This window comes from Leptodactylus fuscus, chromosome 7 (assembly GCF_031893055.1).
Source record: "Leptodactylus fuscus isolate aLepFus1 chromosome 7, aLepFus1.hap2, whole genome shotgun sequence".
NCBI classification, from domain to species: domain Eukaryota; kingdom Metazoa; phylum Chordata; class Amphibia; order Anura; family Leptodactylidae; genus Leptodactylus; species Leptodactylus fuscus.
This window is the reverse complement of record NC_134271.1, coordinates 107,297,888-107,321,003: the sequence shown is the minus strand read 5'-3', so window position 1 is coordinate 107,321,003 and position 23,116 is coordinate 107,297,888. Positions and strand designations below refer to the sequence as shown.

The 23,116-nt window shown below is 40.7% G+C and overlaps 1 protein-coding gene across 1 annotated transcript in view; it reads left to right on the top strand.

Annotated features, from left to right (window-relative positions):
• The window catches only part of LRRC9 (leucine rich repeat containing 9), an 88,218-nt gene that overhangs the window by 41,893 nt on the left and 23,209 nt on the right, over positions 1–23,116 (top strand). Inside the window, exons 17-25 of the mRNA XM_075282719.1 lie at positions 1,740–1,859; positions 2,016–2,207; positions 4,279–4,404; positions 8,052–8,192; positions 11,064–11,241; positions 12,489–12,709; positions 13,897–14,019; positions 15,227–15,357; positions 19,846–19,954. Coding sequence (XP_075138820.1) covers positions 1,740–1,859; positions 2,016–2,207; positions 4,279–4,404; positions 8,052–8,192; positions 11,064–11,241; positions 12,489–12,709; positions 13,897–14,019; positions 15,227–15,357; positions 19,846–19,954 — 1,341 coding nt within the window. The remainder of the gene's footprint in view (positions 1–1,739; positions 1,860–2,015; positions 2,208–4,278; positions 4,405–8,051; positions 8,193–11,063; positions 11,242–12,488; positions 12,710–13,896; positions 14,020–15,226; positions 15,358–19,845; positions 19,955–23,116) is intronic.

The following is a 23,116-nucleotide window of genomic DNA, read 5'->3' as shown; positions in this document are numbered from 1 at the left end:
TATGCTACTTTCCATTGTACTTTACTTGTCAGAATGAGATAAAAATATCATGCTATTTGGAAACATTACACAAGCTATAGAAAGAAGATGGAGGAAGACAGGGTAGGGAAAGTAGTGCTTTATATACGTCAGTACTGTAGAATATTGTATATATAGTTTTTGTTTTATCAACACCAATAAACGTCAGTGAGAAGCTTTATTGATAGGATATGCCGACTATTGTAACCATTTTTTTATTTCTGGACTACATTTGAAATAATATATAACCAACTTTACAAAAAGTCTCACCATCTTGTGTTTACAGCTCTTTTGCAGATGTGTTTCCATAGTAACAGACTACAAAAACCCCTGCGTTGTCATGTGATCTTACATCTGTACCATTCAGGCGCATGAGTATTCACAAAAATACTGCCCCATGTAAACAGGACAGCTGACATATGCGTTAAGACTTATCAGCTGGCCACAGCTTTTACGCTTGCTTAAATAGGGGATGAGCTGTCAACAACTGTATGAGAATGAGCAATCATATTAAAGGGAAGCATGTTAACCTAGCAACACGCTCGCTCACCTGATTCTTGTCGCTTTTTCCCTATGATAATTTGGGTCTCTGCTGTAGAGATATTAATTTATTTCAGAATATGCAAATAAGTAATCTGGAGCACTGAGGGCGGTTCTGTTGCTTCAGACTTCACCCTACACTGTTCTAATGCGCCCTCCTTTCCCCTCTCTTGTTTGAGGGAGTGGGAAGGAGGGTGTGTTAAAGCAGTGTAGGGCATAGTAGTTTGGAGCAATAGAGCCAACCTAGGTGTTCCAAACTGCTTACCCCTCATTCACATCTGCGTTTGGTAATTCGTTCAGGAAGTCTGCATGGGAACCCCCCCCCCCTTCCCGAATGGATTACCAAACACATCGACAAGCGGTGTGCAGTGAAAGCACACGGACCCCATAAACTATAATGGGGTCTCCACGCGGTGTCCGCATGGAACATGCGGACAGAAGAGTACTTCGCGATCTACTTTCATGTCCGCATGATTCATGTGAGCAGCTCGCGAAGAGCGCACGGACCCCATTATAGTCTATGGGGTCCGTGTGCTTTCACTGCACACCGCTTGTTGCCAATGCGTTTGGTATTCCGTTCGGGGGGGATCCCATGCGGACTTCCCCAACGGATTACCAAACGCAGATGTAAACAAGGGGTTATTTGTATATTCTGAAATAAATGAATATCTCAGCAACAGAGGCATGAATTTTCATAGTGAAAAAGGCATTAGATTTAGGTGAACCTAACCTATCTAACTGTCTTGCTGTTTTAACATGTTATCCTGGCGACAGGCTTCCTTTAAACATTGCTTGTCACATATACAGTTAGCATTTGTATGAAGGCCTTTTAAATGAGCGCCAATTGACTTGTTCTATTATTGATCTATTTATTGGTCATAATGTATGTGAATTGGCCCTAGAATTTCAGAATCAAACTAAACGTGGGTCGCTTGTAGAATATTACCACAGAGACATCTGGGTCGGCATAGGAGCTGTAGACACAATATACAAAATTGTTTCATTTTTCATTCATGATGTAAACAGGCAGTAAGGAAATGGCTATACAGGTGAGTATACCCATTAATTGTTTTAGTTAGTACATGCAGAAAAGCATTCTGTTCATGAATTATATATATATATATCATATAGCATATAAGTAATATTATGGATAATTCATAATTACAGTTTATTTTACACAGATTTTAAACTTACATGGCAACAGTTTAAGCAAACTAAAGGAAATTTCTAAACTTCAAGGGCTTCAGAAGCTTGTAATAAGTTTTAATGAGCTCACCAGTTTGGAAGATGTCTCGTACTTGGTAAGATTTCTTTCATATATAATATTATGATTTGTGGCGGATTGCCCACATCCTTCTGTGTCCACCTTTTGGCAAGGTTCAGGGACCCTGATAGCTGTAATTGTGTTTGTGCACTTCTAAAGAAAACATTATTCTGTCTGTTACCAATTATTTCAGGCCAATTTGGAATACCTGGATGCCAGCCATAACTGTGTGATAAGTCTGGAAGGTTTTAAAGGCATGGGGAAACTGAAGCACTTAGACTTGAGCTGGAATCAATTAACCAAGACGATGGATGAAATAAATATTTTGCGCAGACATGCAGGACACCTTCTCACACTGAATGTTGCTCACAACCCTTGGCAGAAGGTCAGTCAGCATTGCAGAAGCAACTTAGCTCTGAAAATACTACCATTTATTGTTCATACGGAATTCCTTTTTCTCTAGGGAACATACAGGAGGGTACAGGTAGCTCTGAACCATTACACCAGGGAGTTCATAAGGCCCCTCACCACAATAAAATTGATTGGGCTTGAGTTCTCCTGAATTTCTCTGTCAGATCATTGAGAAAACTGTGCAGCTGCAGTGTGTTCTCTATTCCTTTCCTGCACTTGTCTCTATGATTCAGTGCCGGGAAACAAGAAACCAAAGCAACTCCATAGTCTGAGTGGGGGGAAATAAGACTGGACCCCAAGACCCCTATCTTGTTTCATCTTCTCCACTTTCCTAAGAGAGGACAGGACTGCTGGCTTTACCAGATTTATCATTATGTATGCCAGTTTACTACCGAAAAAGATCCTTGAAGTCTACACCTAATATAAGTTGGTGTAAATTTCAGTCCTGATGCACGAGCTTGCTGAAGAATGTGTCTCATTTACAAAGAGTTGTGCGCCTTGTTATACATGAGGCACATTCTCCCCTAGTGCCACAGATATGAAGATCAATGCTGGTCTTCATACATCACCCCCATATAGGTTAAAAAAATCTTTGCTGATTATATTTGGTTGCGGAATGTTTGATTGTGTGGGTGCTATTTAGTGTAGTTGTGTATTGCCTAGCTTAGAGGGAGCAGCTCTCAGGTTGTTGACTCCCCTGCTCACTAGCTACAATGACTTAGAGGAAATATTATCAGCGATGCAGGAAGTAACGCAGGGAACCTGGAGGAATGGAGTTACTTCATCTGAATCCTAACTAAACCCTTGAAACTGTCCTTACATTTCACTTTCTTCACGTTGTTCTGACTAGAGTCATCCTCTTATTATTAGACTGCCATTCATCTGAGTGGACACCATATAATATATGTTTCTGCTTGTCTTTAGCAGCCCCTGGCTATCAGATGTTTACTAGGGTTCCAGTATACCTTTGTTGATTGTACAGACATCATAGGTTATGGGAGCTAGACATTTTTGGGATAGGATGTTGATCCAGGGACTTAGTCCATTTGCCATATTTGGAGTTGGGAAGGAATATTTCCATTGCTGGTGCAATTGGTGTCAGCCTCAAGTTTTTTTTTGCCTTCCTCAAGATCAACTTGATAGATTCATAGGTTGGATTTGTGTTGGACTTTTATCCAGCCTTGTCTAGTATGTTACCATGACCTGGACAGCTTATCACCATCGGGGTGCATTCTGAAACCCCTTTAATGTTATGGAGACTAATGTGTTATCCATATAAACAGTATATTTCAGTCACACAAATCCCTTGTACATAATGCTGGTTGATACAAGGTGCAGAGAGTGTACACACATTACATCATTGCCCTTACTAGGTTTATTATAGTAAATCTGTTGTGCGTAATTACGCCTCCTTATAGCGGTGTTCTAACAATACTCTATTACATTCATGTCATCCTGTTTCTGTCATGTTATAGCAATCACAGAAGATTATAATTGCTTTATATTTATGTTCTAGCTGGGATTAAAAAGCTAAAACCTAACTGTTTCTATGTCATTTTTACACCTGTGCCACAAAAACGACCTTATTGGCCATTGTACAAAAGCACAATTACTCGGTTTCACCCCTACTACAGTAGCCACACAGATTTAACGTATTTTGGAGTCTAATGGCCTGAGCAACACTAGATTTTTTTGTATTTTTTTTGTTACAGTCTTCATTATGAGCTCTTCTAGCATCCGTATTGTACAAAAACCAAGATTGAACGCTGGAAGAAAATCTTTTTCTTCTGACTTTAATAAGGATGTCATCATTTAGCTGAGACTAACAATTGCAGTAACCCCTTTCATGAGTTCTGAATGAAGCATCTTGAATACATGACCTAGTTTCTTAAAGCCCCTGAGAGGCAACACAATGTGATGTTACTTCTGTGCTTATGTGTAATAAACATTCTCATTATGTTCACTTAACTGCAAGACCATCATAAAGTACAATAAAAAGTTACATATGATAGAAGCCATTAGCTGACATGGTTGTCCTTTCTAAGCCAGCTTTAGTGCGTATGGCGGCGATTGGAAGATTGAAGTCGCTGACACATTTAGATGGAGTGCCGCTCACCAAGGAAGAGGTTTCTGAATCATCCAAATTTTGTGCTGGAGCTCGAATTTCACAGGTTATGTTCTTTGATTTTATTTCATGGAATAAAGTTTATTCTGCTTTTTGGCTTGTTTAAAAAAAGATGTAATATTGAAAAGGAGTCTGCAGAATGTCAGTGTAGGACTTATAAATGTATGGGATAGTATATCCATATGATATGCCATCTCTCTGTGATTATTAGAGCCCGTCTGACACTGAGAATGAAGGGGACACAGTCCAAGCGCAGCGATGTATCTTCTTTACTAGTGTTCACTGTTCCGTGATGCCCAGGGAATTGCAGCATGGATCTATGTATGTGTATGTGAACGGGGTCAAGACAAGTGGCTGTAAGCACCGCTGTGAAGCAAAAAGACTTAGAATGAAGGGGCAACATGGTGGCTCAGTGGTAAGCACTGCAGCCTTGCAGCGCTGGAGTCCTGGGTTCAAATCCTGCCTGGAATAACATCTGCAAGGAGTTCTCCCTGTGTTTGTGTGGATTTCCTCCCATTCTACAAAGACATACTGATAGGAAAAAAGTACACTTTGAGTCCTATTTGGGGCTCACAATCTACATTAAAAAAAAAAGGGAAAAAAAACTTAGAATGAGGTGCAGTGCTACACCAGTGCTAAGGCTCCTATATTCTCATGATCATTGGGGTGCCAGTGGTCATATCCTAGCGATATGCCATCACATTAGAAGCGAAGACCCCTTTGAGAACCACATGTTTTGTACATCTCTATGCTATCTGATATTGAAACACAGTATAATCCTGTGAAATTGAATAAGCACTAAACACAGTTTTTGGAAAATAACTGCATTTATCTAAGGAATAAAGTTATCTAACTTCCCATGTGAATAACGTAAATGCCCCCTTTAAAGCAATCACACTAATCTCCATAAGACTATGAAGATCCAGTAATGGTCATCTGTGGTGGTGAGACCTATTGCTAGACTGCAACAAGAACTGGAGTATGTAAGTTTCTGCATGCATATAAGCTACCCATCCAGTGTTATGTTAGTACTGGCAGAAGCCATGTAAGAAAAGATATGTAATAAATTTTTAGAAGAAATAGGAAATGGAAATTTTAAGCAACCCTTATGTAATGCATTTCTGTGTTATTATCACTTTCTGACATCAGAACACAGCAGCTATAAATATATTATTCATAGACATATCAATGGACATGTATCTATATAATTATAGTGAGGTTAATCCATTGACCTCTTTGTACATAATATACAGTCCTATGAAAAAGTTTGGGCACCCCTATTAATCTTAATCATTTTTAGTTCTAAATATTTTGGTATTTGCAACAGCCATTTCAGTTTGATATATCTAATAACTGATGGACACAGTAATATTTCAGGATTGAAATGAGGTTTATTGTACTAACAGAAAATGTGCAATATGCATTAAACCAAAATTTGACCGGTGCAAAAGTATGGGCACCTCAACAGAAAAGTGACATTAATATTTAGTAGATCCTCCTTTTGCAAAGATAACAGCCTCTAGTCGCTTCCTGTAGCTTTTAATCAGTTCCTGGATCCTGGATAAAGGTATTTTGGACAAACAATTCAAGTTCAGTTAAGTTAGATGGTCGCCGACCATGGACAGCCCGCTTCATATCATCCCACAGATGTTCAATGATATTCAGGTCTGGGGACTGGGATGGCCATTCCAGAACATTGTAATTGTTCCTCTGCATGAATGCCTGAGGATTTGGAGCGGTGTTTTGGATCATTGTCTTGCTGAAATATCCATCCCCGGCGTAACTTCAACTTCGTCACTGATTCTTGAACATTATTCTCAAGAATCTGCTGATACTGAGTGGAATCCATGCGACCCTCAACTTTAACAAGATTCCCGATGCCGGCATTTGCCACACAGCCCCAAAGCATGATGGAACCTCCACCAAATTTTACAGTGGGTAGCATGTGTTTTTCTTGGAATGCTGTTTCTTTTTGGACGCCATGCATAACGCCTTTTTTTATAACCAAACAACTCAATTTTTGTTTCCAAAATGAAGCTGCCTTGTCCAAATGTGCTTTTGCATACCTCAGGCAACTCTATTTGTGGCGTACGTGCAGAAACGGCTTCTTTCTCATCACTCTCCCATACAGCTTCTATTTGTGCAAAGTGCGCTGTATAGTTGACCGATGCACAGTGACACCATCTGCAGCAAGATGATGCTGCAGCTCTTTGGAGGTGGTCTGTGGATTGTCCTTGACTGTTCTCACCATTCTTCTTCTCTGCCTTTCTGATATTTTTCTTGGCCTGCCACTTCTGGGCTTAACAAGAACTGTCCCTGTGGTCTTCCATTTCCTTACTATGTTCCTCACAGTGGAAACTGACAGGTTAAATCTCTGAGACAACGTTTTGTATCCTTCCCCTGAACAACTATGTTGAACAATCTTTGTTTTCAGATCATTTGAGAGCGGGCTGTCCATGTTCGGCGACCATCAAACTTAACTGAACTTGAATTGTTTTGTAGAAAGAAATGGTCCAAAATACCTTCATCCAGGATCCAGGAACTGATTAAAAGCTACAGGAAGTGACTAGAGGCTGTTATCTTTGCAAAAGGAGGATGTACTAAATATTAATGTCACTTTTCTGTTGAGGTGCCCATATTTTTGCACCGGTCAAATTTTGGTTTAATGCATATTGCGCATTTTCTGTTAGTACAATAAACCTCATTTCAATCCTGAAATATTACTGTGTCCATCAGTTATTAGATATATCAAACTGAAATGGCTGTTGCAAACACCAAAATATTTAGAACTAAAAATGATTAAGATTAATAGGGGTGCCCAAACTTTTTCATAGGACTGTATCAGTATGTTCCAATTTATGTAGAGATGTACATAAGTGCTATTGCTTTTTTGAAAGAGGACCTTTCACCATTTTGGGGACATGCGGTTTAATACGCTGCTAGAAAGCCGCTTTCACGTTCTGTGCCCCCGGTGAAGAGCTATCGGTGCCGGTACCATAGCTTTTCACTGTCATCTATAGCGCTGTACTGTGAGAGGGGGCATTGCTTATCGCCCAGTGATGATGCTGAGCGGTGAGGAACGCACCACCCCCCAGTACTCGTCTAAGGACGAGTACTATCAGAAGTGGAGGGGGCATTCCTCACCGCTCTCAACTTTCCCATTATGTTCCCCAGGGCTGGAGATATCAGCACCGATCTCTGCCCATTGTCAGAAGGGCGTTCCTCACAGTCTAGATGGGCTGTGAGGAACGTCCCATCGATGACACTGAGCTTTGAGAAACGCCTCCCTACCCCAGTACCAGTCTATGGACAAGTACTGTCAGGGAAGGGGCATTTCTCACAGCCCATCTAGATTGTCAGGAACGCCCTTCTGACTGTAGGGAGATATCGGTGCTGAAACTATCGGCACCAATATCTCCAGCGCTGGGGCACATAACAGAAATGCTGACGGTGTGCTGAATTCAGTGCACTGTTGGCTTTCTAATGGTATATAAAACCGCATATGCATGAGGACATGAAAGGTCCTCTTTAATATCATGAAAGGCCCAGCAATGTAACCAGAATCTCATCTACTAATATGTAGAGGGAAAACTCTAACAAGTTTACTTTTATAATATTTCATTTTGAATATTCATTTATCCAATCTGTTCAGTGATATAATAAGGATTATATTTCATTTATGCTATTTTGCAGGCATTGCTACAGATCAGCGCACGAACAGATAATATTAGACCACGTTGCCTTAGTCTACTACCTTCTGCTCAGATCATCTCTCAAATTAGCAAGAACTGCCTAGATCCATATGCCGAATTTAATAACAGCTGGTATCATATGGTAAAAAAAAACATTAACATACAGGCGTTATATTGTATATGCTTAGATTTTTAGAAGCAAAGAAATATTTACGGAAAATATTAGCATGAGGGATTTTAGTATTGGATTATAAACTTGTATATTTGGAAAAAAGTCCTAGCCTGTAAAAGGTGCAATAATGACCCAAGGTTTACATTTATCACCTAAGTGATACGTTTTTGATGAGTGGGGGGTTTATCCATTTGCATCTCCTCTAATCACAATTATTGGAGTTCCTTGGGCCCTTTTTGAATGGAGCAGGAAATCAGTGCGTGCATGCATGCTTGACCTATTGCTACAATCAAAAACGGGTACATGGGACTCCCATTCTTTGAGGTTGGACCTACCCCCACCTATTTGACACTTATCACATACCCTTTGGATTGGTATTAAGTTTAAATCTTGTGAAAACTGCTTTATTATACATGTTAATGGAATCTGTCAACTTTTTTTGGCATTTTGGTAGAACTGAGACACGTTCACGGTAATGTTGGCAGGTGTTTAACTAGATGATTGTTAATGAATTTCTGTATACATGTCGCACAAACCTTTGAAGGACTGTGACATACATCAGTGTCGTTGTGTAGAACTGTGGAAGTGTTACAGCCATAATACGGCTATAACATGGCATTACATCTGTTGGAACCTGGCTTAAGAAATGGTTGCGCAGTGATGGTCCATTCATTGAGAAAGAAAGTGTCTCCAGTTTTAGAATACGTTTAAAGGGTTTTCATCAAACGTTGAAATATCTGCAGAGTCTTACTGGACAAACTGTTCTCTGGCAGTAAAGGCATTCATACATGATGTATGATCAGTTTTTCTTATATTAATAGTCCCATTACGGCTGTAGCACATTTTGCATCACTCAGGGGCATGTACAATGTAGAGCAGTCTGCCCCTACCACATCCATTATTACCACTGCTGTTTGTTTTGTTTTTTTATTTAATTCTGCCAGGAGTGCAAAATAACAAACAAACAAATAGCTGAAAAAAAACCCAGGTGATCATAACATAGGAGATTCAGGGACAATGAATTGAAAATCCAGGATATTATGCAGCTAAAAAAAATCCCTAACAAAAAAAAAGAGTAGTTTGAGCGCAATAATCTATGACTAATGTCCATTTAGCAATAACACAAACAGCTAATGAGAATTAGTTAGACTTTCCTTGCAGTAATATCTATAGAACTGATGGATCTGAGAAGTTGCAGACTCCAATAAGAAGTGTACAGACATAGAGCACAGAACCGCTGATGTTTTTGTAGGCATGCAGAGGCTGTGAAGAGAGACCTGACCCTGTACCTCCACTCACTGTGTTCCCATCTTTAGCTTGCTGGTTTTTAAAGAACGAACTTCCCTAGTAACTTGGAGTGAACAGCAAATCAGCAAGAAGGATGACACCTACTGGAAGCAACTTTAGAGAATTTTTTGGATATTACGTTTTGGCCCAGAATAACATGTTCTTTTGTGGATGTACCACAGTCACCTATCTTATCAGTGATGGGATTGTCATTGATCATAAGAATAGGGGTGTCTTACTCCCCTATTGAATGGAGCAATAGGTGTGCATGTACGCCACTGCTCATGTCAAAGGACTGAAGAAGATGTCTGGCATTCAGCTATCTCCATTAATCCTGTAGAGCTGAATAGAACGGCAGCATACATGTGCAACCATTGCTTAATTTGACAGGGACATAAGCTGTGCTATTGGAAAATATTAAAGGGGTTCTCTGGGTATTTTATATTGCTTGACTAGCTTCAGAAAAGGCTATCAATATCTGGTCCAGCACTGCATAGCTCCGATGCCCACCTGAAGCTGATTGGTAGGGGTGGCAGAGCATCATGATTAGATATTGATGATCTATCCTCAGGACAGGCCATCAATATAAAATGCCCATAAAACGTCTTTAATTTATTTTAACTACTTTAGGCTAAGGCCCCATGTAGCGAGCCGCAGTGAAAATGCACTCTGGAAAAAAAAGTGGTGGAAGCACATCACATTTTTTTTACAGAAGTCCACAGAGTTTTCCTTTTCTGACTTTCCGCCTCTATTATACCTATACGGAAAGCGCCACATTTTTATAGGTATAATAGACATGCTACAATTTTCAAAAACACAACGGTTTTTGAAATTGCAGCATTTCTGCTATGGATATTTTTTTCTGCAATTTGTGGATGGGATTAGCCAGAGTCCCATCCACTTTGCAGGTACTGTAATTCACAGCGTATTCCCAACCTGGGGCCTCAGCTTTTTATAGAATTGACGTGTTACTGAACTTTGTAACTCGGTTTTCTTATACAAATTGAATCACTCGCGATTGAGAACCTAATAAAGAAAGTTGGTGGTTACAGAGAATTAACTATTTAATTTCTAAATAATATAACTGTCAATGCATTTTATTTATATAGATTTATTTCCATTGCATGGCAATGAAACATTTATTGGATTACTTACAACAGGAAGGAAAGATTCTTTTTTTTATTTTTGGTTTTTCCATTTAATATCTTAGAAACATGAACTGACATAATCTACAGTCTCAAAACACAGTTCCCCAAGGTAAAAGTTTCACCAAGCTGCAATATGACTGATCATGTGAAATCATGTAATGTTCCCACAACGAAAGGTTAAGAGCTTGCTTGTCAGGTTTCATTTCATCCAGCGGTACCAAAATGGCTGGGAGTAAGATGTATCTTATGTGATAACCATAGTGTTCAGCTCTAGAAATATTACGAAGGGCACATTTATAACCGTTCCCAAAGCAACCGCGATTTGTTACTTTTTAACCCAATAAAATATCATTGGAATGCGGAAGTTATTTTTCTCTTAATAATAAATTCTACGTTTATTTTTTAGATCACATCAGTAAACTTCGATGGACAGAATCTCTCCAGAATCACAAATTTAGATAAACTGGAAAACCTTCGGTGGGCATCTTTCAGTAACAATTATCTGTCTAGAATTGAAGGTCTAGAAAACTGTGTGAAGCTAGAAGAGCTATGTCTAGATCGAAACGGCATCAGAAAACTTGAAGGTATTCTGGAGACTTCTTAGCAGTGGGTGCTAGATGGATAAAAGGAAGGGTCTCGCCACTTTTTGTCTATGTACTGTATACCATAACAAATAGGAGGGACACAAAAATATGTAGAGCTTAACATTCTTATTTTATCACTGTGTGATTGAGGATTTTTTTATGTTACCTGTCCATTAGCATCTGCCATTAAAACACACTGGCATAGAGGGATGGCATTGAGGTGCACGTTTGGCACAAGACATTTTCTTGGGCCAATCGTATATCACAAACCCCAATCCCAGGACACCTCAGCCCAACTGATTTATTATAATTCATGTCTCATATTATAACACATTTCTGCTTTTATTATAACTAATTTCTGCTTTTAGTTAGTATGGAAACCTATGCCAGTTATATTAATTTCCATTCTGGCCATGAAGCCATTTATTAAAACTATTGTATGATACGCCAGTCTTAATAAATTTTTTTCCATTTTGTTTCACTGCTAATAGATAGGTTGCATCTGTCTATTTTCAGGATGGGAATGATGGTATGGTCGGGGAAGAATAATAAAAAAATGGCAAACACATTTATGTTAGATTTTAAGGTAGGTCATAGACTGTGGTACTGTAAAGATGGAGCTGCCTACATAGAAACCAATGTAAGTAGCTCCATCTTCCTAGACAGATGGCAGATGTATGAGTGAAGCTAAGACTCTACTTCCCTTCCCATCTAAGCACAGCAACACAGCTTCTCTACATGGAAAATCTACTATATTTACTGTGGTCTTCTTAAAGAGGTTCTTTCACCACCTCCATCAGTTAATACCTGCTGCTCCACAGATTCTGATACAGTTGGAATTTTCTCTTAAGTCCCCACCAGTCCTGAGCAATCAGTGCTGATATTTTTGGTTCCTGTTGTGCTATTTAAGCTCTGAACTTTCAGGGGGGCGGTGTCAGGTAGGAGCAGACAAGGGGTGTAATTCTGAGCTCTGACACTGGCTGCCTCTGATTTGAGATCTGAATTTCGCCCCCCTGCCTGACACTGCCCTTATGACAATACAAAGCTTAAATAGGACATCAGGTACCAAAACTAACTGCGCTTGTTGCCCGGGAATGGTGGGGGATAGAGAGAAAGTTCCAACTGTGCTGGAATCAGTGGAGCAGAAGCTATTAACATATACTAAGAACTAGAGTTGATGCAGGTAGTCAAATGTCTTCTTTACATAATAAAATATTATCCATTGTAATTGTAATACTATTTTCCAGGACTCTCAAAACTTGTGAAGCTGCGACACCTCAGCATTAACAATAACCAGCTTACACATTTCGACAGAGAAGTTATGGATAATCTCTCGCATCTTCACTTTCTGTCTGCTGAGAACAATCACATCAGTTCGCTGGCAGGACTGCAGAAAGCTTTCTCATTGATAGAACTCTACCTGAGCAATAACCAAATATGTAGCAACCAAGAAATCTACCATCTTAAGGTAAAATTGTACTAATGTGCTTGTCATAGTATTTAAGAATTCACTATAGATCCACATGTTTATCTGCCACATATCTGTACAGAGTCCTAAAATACCAAGCCTGTAAAGGTAAAATATGTAGAACATGTCATCGATATCAGATCATTGAGGGTCTGGTCATGTCACCCATGTCGATCAGCTATGTAAGGATTGCTAGTTGTACAATCCCCTAGTGCTGCTGCAAAAACCAAGAAAAGGGAAGACATAGCCATTGAGCCCTAAGCTGAACCTCCATCCCCCATCCCTTACCACTTGCCTGTCCTGTCCTAAGCAACAGGCAACAACTGGTTCATAAGCCCTTCCTAGGTGCGAAATGCACCCCAAAAGAAAGACACGTGTTTTTCTCAGCGAATTTTCTTCCCGTATTAAAACTATACGCAAAACGCAATTTTTCCACTGCAGATTTTTTCTGCAGTGTGTGCATGGGATTAGTCAGAATCCCATTACCTTTGCAGGTACTGTAATATACAGCATTTTTTGCAAACAGAACTGCCAGTATAATAAAAGCTAAGGAAGTAGATTATGCCTCCAGGTTCTTCTTCTGCCCTGCTCACACCTGGCAGCCGCAGCATACCTTACTTCTCCTTTCCTGACTTGTCTGTTTCCCCATGAAATTACAGTTTTGAATCTTGTTTTTTTTATAACTACATTGTGTTGCTTCTCTGGTCCTTCTCAATATTTATGAAGAAATTGACAATTGGGTGTTACCATTTCTCTTTTTGAAGGGTTGGTCCCTCATAGTCTAATACTGGAGACGCTGATTCAACGGTGTGGGAGTGTGTGGAGCAGGGATCAGCAACTTTCAGCACTCCAGCTGCTGTGAAACTACAACTCCCAACATGCTCCATTCACTTCTATGGGAGTTCCAAGAACAGCAGAGCAAGTATGCATGCTGGGAGTTGTAGTTTTACAACAGCTGGAGTGCCAAAGGTTGCCTACCCTTGGTGTAGAGGGAGACCCCAAACTGATAACACTCTATAGTCAAGTGTTTCAAATATCTGGTTATGGTTATTTTATGAATAATGCAAGTGTTTACTAAAATAGACATGTCAGGAGAGGTAATGGGCCCACTATAAACGTTAATTTGTAAGAGCATTTATCTGGTGTTGTAACAGTCATATCTTACATGTGTCATATTTTTCTATTAGGGATTAAACAACCTTGTGATTTTGGATTTGTACAGTAATCCAATATCACTGAAACATGACAACTATCGATTGTTTGTTATCTTTCATCTTTCGCCTCTGAAAGCTCTGGATGGATCTGCAGTGGTAAGCAATATTATCTGTGGTTATTAAATCATATTTTATTAAAGGACAGTGTGTAGTCAGTCTCCTAGAAATTAATACTGCAGTGTCTTCTTTGGCCATCACAGTAATGAAAGCGCTAATATTAATTTTTGCAGTGGCACCAAATGTTATTATATAGATATGCTTTGTAATTACAACAATATCCTCGAATCTCTCCATCGTTCTCAGGCTGGGCCTTGGGTCACATGAGGTCCTGAGTAGCAAACGTTAACCTGACTTCTAATTTAATACTTTACATACTTTTACTTCAATACCAACTCTAACTCTTTTCATCCTCCATTAGGCACTGCTCCACTGATTCCGACGCAAATGGAGAATTTTTTTCTCTAGCCCTCACCATTATTGAACACTGACTTCTGTTAGTTTTGGCACCTAGTATGCTCATTAAGCTCTCTACCTTCAGGTGGGCGGTCCCAGACATTCTTCTCCCGCCCATTTGACAGTAGGGGATCTAATTGGCATTTTGGATGATGAATCTAACAGCACTGATTGCCAGATTCAGTTAAGAGTTGATGCAGATACTGATAGGTTCTCTTTAAGGCTGGTCTTACACGACCGTATTGAATGTACTGTCCGCAAGTTGCCTAAGGAATCAGCAACACTAGTTGCTGATCGGCAACATAGACTCCGCAGATGTCCGTGTCCTGCCACACTTGCCCATAGAGAGCTATGGGCAAGTCCGTGCAGTGCCGCAATTCACGGCCATTATGGACATGTTGTATAAATTGCAGACCACGGTTGTGGCCCGGCCACACCACGGATAAAAAACCCTCAATTGCAGACTTACATTCCGGCCGTGTAACACCAGCCTTAGGCTAAGACCCCACTGGGCAGAAATGCAGCAAAAAAATGCAGCGCAATAAACCCCAGAGAAAACGCTGCGTTTTCTGTCATGGAAAAAAACACATTTTTCATCGCGTTTTACAGTTTTGTGCTGTGGAAATTCATATGAGTTTTCTGTTGAGTTTTTCATCACGTTTTTACTCGAGTTTCTCATGTGCAATAAAGGTAATTGAAAGGCTGTGTTAAAAATCCTAAGGAATTATGGTCCTCTGCTATTTAGGCCAGAGCCCCACAGGCTGGAAATGCTGTGATTTGTTTATTGTATGCAGAATCTGTTTTTCATGGCCTCTATTCTTGTGGGTTTTTTTGTTTGTTTGTTTTAAAGGACCCAGTTGAGTGTGAAAATGCCAAGGACATGTTTGGTGGTAGACTTAGTTCTGATATGGTTGCTGAAAAAATTGGACATCAAAATTTTACTGAGCTGCAAGAGTTAAATTGGAGGTTCTCATCAATTAGGTATGATTCCATTTTGTACAGAACATTGCACATTTACATTGAGCTTTGGGTGGAGAACATATCTAATTATTCTAGTGCTGCACTAAGTATAACATTTTACAATTGTCTACTGTGTGCATGGCATGCAGAAATGCCACATTTTATGACTCTAGTGTTGTCTTTTCAGTATTCATACTCCCCTTCAGCAACTAGGATGGATTTACTCTTCAGGGATTATGGGATGTTATGAGCTAAATTTTTAGAGACCATAAAATGATGACTTTATCACGGCCGCAAAATAACGTGGCGTATACGATCCAGGCTCCCATTGAAATCAATGGGAGCGTATACGGCGCACAAAATCTAACACGCCATATACGTGCCAGGTCACGTGGCACGCTACTCCGTTTGAATGGACCCTAATACTGTAAGATCTGAAAATGTCTCAGATTTATCCCACTACTTTTGGACTTGTGTATTTATCTGGCTGATAAATCTGGCACTTATTTAGACACCTTTGTCTTATTTATACAACCTATTTGTTTGCTAGGTTGTGCCCAACATCCCCCCAAAATTCTTAAGCCACTTCTCTTTCTGCTAGGCCATGATCCTTTGTCAGATCAAGAACAAAATGAATCCTCAAGGCTTGGTTCACACCAACATTTGAACTATGTTTGGGGCTTCAGTCCCCAAATCGACTCAAAAAATTTGGAGAGATAAGTCCTCTGCATTTTTTTATGTGGGAAACCCGGAAGATCCTATTATAGTCTGAGGCCTGTGGGTTTCAGTGGGTAACTGCTTTATAAGAGGGTTAGCTTTCCGTTTTCCGGGCCCCCAAGTGGTAGAAGACCGGAAAGTTGAACACTATTGTGAACCTAGCATCAGATAGGCATCAATATCTAATCCGTAGGGGTTGGATACCCAGATACCTCACAGATCAGCTGTGTAAAGAGGCTGTAGCATTCAGGTGGGCACTATGGCCTCTCCACTTAATATACTGTATATTGAGCATACTGCACATTGTGAAGGGGCCATGTTTACTTTGCCCAGAAGTCTCACCTTCCTCAGCCTGGTTTCTCTTGCCAGTTGCTGTTTGAGAATCTGCAGAATGATACAGACTTACAATGCATATGTATTCTATACTATACCACGTACTGTTTATCCCAACAACCCAAAGAATAACGAGAAAGCTTGGAGATATAACTTGAAGTTCAATGAGCTCAATGAAGAATCAGGGCTCCCCTGTATCATGTGCCGTTTATAATACTGGTATCTTCATATGTTACAGAGAAGCTATTGGGACCCTTCAAGCTCCAAGGCCCAGTAGCGACTGCTACCTCTGTACCAACTATAACTATACTCCTAAAATCAAAACTTATCAGCAGAATCATCATTTGTCTCCTATATTCATGTCTATGGCATATACTCATTAACCTGGCTCTCCCCATAAATGATCTCAGAGATGGATGTATATGTCACACTGTATTCTCTCTTTCTAGTTATACGATTAAAGTAGACAGCATATTGATTTCCTGTGGAACATAGTGCCAGTAAACTGGGCCTCTAAGGGTAAGTTCACATGGAGTATTTTGGTCAGGATTTTGAGGCCGTATTCACCTCAAAATCCTGACCAAAAAGATGGCTCTCATTGAAATCAATGAGATCCGTTCAGGTGTTTCTTCCAGGAGTCGGAACAAGTAGCAAGATGCTCATTCTTCAGGCTGTTTCGCATCGCGATTCAGCCTGAAGACACTCCCTCCTCTCGACTAGGCCCATTCATTGGGCCTAATCCGGAGTGGAGTGCGCGATTGGATGCCGGTGCCGCAGTCGCAGTTACCCGTTTTTTGGACCGGAACCTGAGGCGGCCTCCGCCAAAAAACCCCGTCTGAACTTACCCTTAAGCAACCAACTCCCTCTGTAACTCCTCTAGATCTAAGACAAATAAAAAGAAACATTATATACTGCATTGTATTATAATTCAGTTCAGCCGTGTATTATCGATTCATTATCATTGACTAATATGGGTTAATAATAATTTGTTACTAATATTCAGCAACGTCTTTTCTCTTATTTCCTAACTTAAGGCTGGGTTCACACGGGGTTTTTTGGACTGGATTTTGACGCGTAATTCGCCTCAGAACCCAGCTCAAAAAAACGCCTCCCATTGACTTCAACAGGAGCTGTTCACTTCCTCTTTCTGCGAGTGGTTTCTTCCTGCTCATGGAAAAAAGAAGTGAGCTGCCCTTTCTTGCCGCAGATTCCGTGGCTGAATCAGCAGTGGACGTCCGCAGCGCAACACTCCCTCCCAACTAGGCCCATTCATTTGGGCCTAATCCAGTTGCAGCTAGCCATTTTTGGTCCAGAAATCTCTGTATGAACCCAGACTTAGGGTCCATTCAGACGGAGCTCAATTTGGAAAAATACACATGTAAAAAATGCACGTGTTAAAATAAGACTCCCATTGACTTCAATGACATTTTACACGTGTATGTTGACGTGTATTTTGATGTGTATTTTGATGTGTTTTTATACTCGTGTAAAAAAAATGTCATTGAAGTCAATGGGAGTCTTATTTTTACACGTGTATTCTTTACACGTGTATTTTGCCAAAATGAGCGCGCATTTACTCCGTGTGAATGGACCCTAAGGACCCGTGCACACGGAGTTAACGCGAGCGCATTTTAGCATAATAGACGTGTATAGAATACACGTGTAAAAATGACACTCTCATTTACTTCAATGAAATTTTTTACATGTGTAAAAAACGTGTCAAAATACGCGCCAAAAAACACGACTCGTATTTTGACACGTTTTTTACACGTGTAAAAAATTTAATTGAAGTCAATAAGAGTGTTATTTTTACACATGTATTCTATACACCTGTATTATACTAAAATGCACTCACGTTAACTCCGTGTGCACGGGCCCTTAGACTGAGCTTGCAGTAGGTCACCCAGCTGAAACACATTGTGCAAAGTTGTGCTAGTTCTGACACTGGCAGGAGTTCTAGAAGTGAAATCCCTGTCAATCTAAGGGCTCGTTCACACAGTGTAACGTCCCGCGAGATTTGGCACGTGTACGCCGCGTGACCCTTTGCGTGCCGTATACGCTCCCATTGAGTTCAATGGGAGCGGGGATCGTATGCGCCACGCTAGTTTGCGGCCGTGAATAAATGCACGGCCGCAAACTAGCGCGGTGCATATGATCCCTGCTCCCATTGAAATGAATGGGAGCGTGTACGGCACGCAAAGGGTCACGCGGCGTACACGTGCCAAATCTCGCGGGACGTTACACCGTGTGAACGAGCCCTAAGGGTTGGTTCACACTAGCGCTTGTATTCTGTCCACAAGGAGTCCGCATGGAGACCCCCCGAATAGAATACCAACGCTAATGCAAGCGCTGTGCAGTTAAGCACACGGAGCCCATAGACTATAATGGGCTCCGTGTGCTTGCCGCGCACTGTCCGCACAATTAATTTGTGTGGGCAGTGCGCAGCAAGCACACGGATCCCATTATAGTCTATGGGCTTCATGTGCTTTGCAAGCACATTGCAATTGCATTCCGTCTGGGGGGTCTCCATGCGGAATACAAGCACTAGTGTGAACCAACCCTCAGGATAGATAATCAACAGTTTACCCCTTAAAGAATTAGTGAATGGGTAATATTTGCATATTGTTATACATTGGGCTACTAGAATCAATGTTACTGGTGGTCCCCAGGATCACACCTAAGGGTCCATTCACATGGAGGAAAATGGTGAGGAATTTGGTGTGGAATTTCAGCTCTGAATAAAAAGCCTCCCATTGACTTCAATGGGTTCTGCTAGCTTTTCATTCCACTAGCGGGAAAAAAAAGCTAGCAGAACCCATTGAAGTCAATGGGAGGCTTTTTTTTTTCAGCGCTGAAATTCCACACCAAATTCCTCACCATTTTCCTTCGTGTGAATGGTCCATAAGGCCGGGGCCGAAAACGCCGCTATTTGAATTGCGGCATTTTACAGTACTTGCAAAGTGGATGGGATTAATTCGAATCCCATCCCCACTTTGTGGAAAAAATCGCAGCGCGGACACGTTGCAGTTTTGAAAATTGCAGCATGTCAATTATATCTACGGAAATGCTGGCTGCTTCCCCATAGATATAATTGTAACAGAAAGTCAGCGGAGGAGAACTCTGTGAACTTTCTGTTCAAAGCGCTGCGGGAAGAACCACGATACATTCATGCCACGATTGTTCCCGCAGCGCTTTAGCGCTGCATTTCCGGCCCATGGGCCTTAGCCTAAAGCTGCTAAAAAGCACTTGTTTGTCATATGATTGCATCTTTTATGCAATATGTTGGAAACGCACGATCCTTCTATTCAGTCCTACACAGCAGAGATGATCTGCCACATGTTAAAGCAGTAAACAAACCAGCAGTGATCTGGACAAATATTCCTAGAAACTTCCCATCCCAATGACCGGCACGCATGGACAGTCAGTATAAATGACCCTAATACTTTTCTTGTGTTGCAGATCGGTTGACCTCCTTCCAGCTGACCAGTTTAAAAATGTTCACACTGTGAATCTAGAGAATAACAACCTGACATCATTCAGTGGCTTAATCTTCCTGTCACATGTGAAGGTGAGTGTACTGAAATGCTTTTGAATCCGATGTGAACATTAAGGATAAGGGTTGGTTCACACTAGCGCTTGTATTCCGTCCACAAGGAGTCCGCATGGAGACCCCCCCGGACGAAATGCAATCGCAATTGCAAGCGATGTGCTTGCAAAGCACATGGAGCCCATAGACTATAATGGGCTCCGTGTGCTTGCCGCGCACTGCCCGCACGAATTAATTGTGCGGGCAGTGCACGGCAAGCACACTGAGCCCATTATAGTCTATGGGCTCCGTGTGCTTAACTGCACAGTGCTTGCATTAGTGTTGGTATTCCATTCGGGGGGGTCTTCATGCAGACTCCTTGTGGACGGAATACAAGCGCTAGTGTGAACCAACCCTAAGGCCCCATGTAGTAGGCCACAGAAACGCTGCAGGAAAAAACGTAGTGGCAGTGGAAACGTTTCCTCTGTGGACTTTCTGTCTCCATTATACCTATAGGGAAACCGCCAGATTTTACGTAGGTATAATTGACATACAGCGATTTCCAAAACCACAACGATTTTGAAAATTGCAACTTGTCTGCTGCGTGTATTTTTTGCAGTGACTGTAAAATGCTGTGTTTATTTTCTGCAGCCAAACTGCGGCATTTATGACATGTGGGGCCCCAGTCTTAAAGTTAATATGTATTGATTCCATTGTTGTTGAACCCCACTTCACTAGAGAAAAAAAAAAACCTGTCCTGATTGGAGATTTTGCGGCAACTCCTGCCACGCACCTAAAGATTATTGTCTCACTGTGCGACTCCTTCACCTATGTAAGTGAAAGGAGATACCTTGCAGACCTAAGGTTCTGTAGCTTCCAGTTACAAAAAATCTAGCTGTGTGACTCCATTCCCTTACACTGGTGAAGGAGTTGCAGGACGTCACAGTGACAGGAGTCGTGGCCAAAGTCACCATGCAGCCCCAGTCTAATGGTATTGTACTTCAAAGCAACCTGCACGTTGTTTCACCACTATTAACAGGAGATTATCTTTGTAATTTTTTTCTATGCTGTGTTTTTTTATCAAGGTGAAAACATAGTTTAAGGCTGAGGCCCCACGTTACGGAAACGCAGCTTTTTGTGTTCTATATTTTTCTGCGTTTTTTTGAGTCAAAAATGGCCACAAAAGAAATGAGCAATATATAGGAGGTTCTTATACTTCTCCCTTCTGCTCAATCCACTCCTGGCTTTGACTCAAAAAACGCATCAAAATCTGCAACAAAAAAGGTGTGTTTCCACAACGTGGGTCCTTAGCCTTAGGCTAAGACCCCCACATAGCAAGGCACAGACAAAAAGCGCAGTGGAAATAACCATGGCGGAAACACATTGTGGTTTTTCCCACAGTGCTTTTCATAGAAAGTCTGCAGAGATATGGAAACCACCAACGTTTCCATAGGAATAATTAATATGCAGCATTTCTGTTGCGGATATTTTTCTGCAATGTGTGGATGAAATTCAATAGACAGGGCACAGTTTTTTGCCATGTGTGGCTTCAGTATAAATGTGTTTCACCTCTAGTGGGCACATGGCACATTTCCATTATGTATACAAGCACACTATTAAAGCTGAGTTCACACAGAGTTTTTTGACCAGATTTTGACGCAGCGGCTGCCTCAGATTCCGCCAGAGTTTAGGAAAGGAGTAAAGTAGGCATACAGTCATTCATTCATTCATTCATTCATTCATTCATTCGTCTATTAGATACTTTAAAATTCACTTTAAAACGCCTCCCATTCATTCAGTAGCAGTTTTTTTTCATCTAGCTGATTTTTTAATTTTTTCAACATACCTAACCTCAGGTGGGTTCCGCCTTGAAAAACCATTGAAATGAATGGGAGGCGGAAAAAATGCAATCCTCTTTTTTTGACATGGTTTTTAATGTGGTTTTTGATGTAGTTGTTGCAAAAACTGCAAGAGTTTTTAAAGCGAAGTTTCAAGGTTTTTTTGAGCAAAAAACGCTCAAAAAAACGTGACAAAAACCGCAACAAAAAATGCGAGAAAAAAATTGCATCGTGTAAAAAGTACGTAAAAAGTTACCTAATTCATATTTTTTTTTAGCCTGAAAAAAAACTGTGTGTGAACCTACCCTTAAATCTGGTAAATAATTCCTTTAAACAGTTGTCTAATACAGATGTAGCAGAGTTAACCTAATCCTCTGCAACTGGTTAAACTGCTGCAGTATGATATCTTATCACAGATGACAACAAAAACCAATGAGAAGTCATGGAAAAATGTTTTTTATTGTCTTATATGATAAGATATCACACTGCAGAAATTCAACTTAACCCTGCTACATTTGTATATTGTGGTAGTTCTATGTTTAGGGTGAACCTACTCTTTTCATTATTGATATCCCAGTAGACAATGGAAGTACACAAGTGGAGAACAGTAGGGTTCTAGGAGTGCATTAGATGGAGCTATGAATTATACATTACAGATCTACATAATTCAAAAGTTACAAACTTACATGTAGCCCAGTATGATACAAAGTATCAGGGGCATAAATAGAATTCTTATAGCCCCATTGCAAAAAACAGAAATGGACCCTCCTCCTTGTATATAAACTGTGTAAACTGTGCTGTGGCAATGCAAGCAGCATAATCATTCAAAGGATGGATAATTAATAATGTCAAGCACAAATAAGAACTGGTAAAAGCCAGTTCTTCATTCATTTTTACATTTCCAGAAAAAATATAGCACAATGTGGAATATTAAAGGGGTTGTCCAGGATTTTCTTTTATATGGCCCATCCTTAGGATAGTCTTTAATTGTAGTAGCGGGGGCCTGCAGGCATTCCCTGTATGGATCATCTGTTCAGGGGTACATCCGGACTGTGCATTATACAGTGAATGGAGCTAATAGCAGAAAGCTCCATGCCCTGTATAGTGGAAAGGAGTAGGAAATCCAGTTATACTCCCATTGACATCAGTTGGAGCCGAGGTGTAGTAACTTTGCCCATTCACTATACAGGGTAAGGAGTAGAGATGAGCGAGTAGTATTCGATTGAATAGCTCGCCAGCATAGGAATGCGTGTAATCGGTCGAACACCAAGGGGTTAAATGCTTCAAATATTCAATGCCTTTAACACCTTGGTGTTCGGCCGATTACACGCATTTCTATGCCGGCGAGGTATTTGATCAAATACTA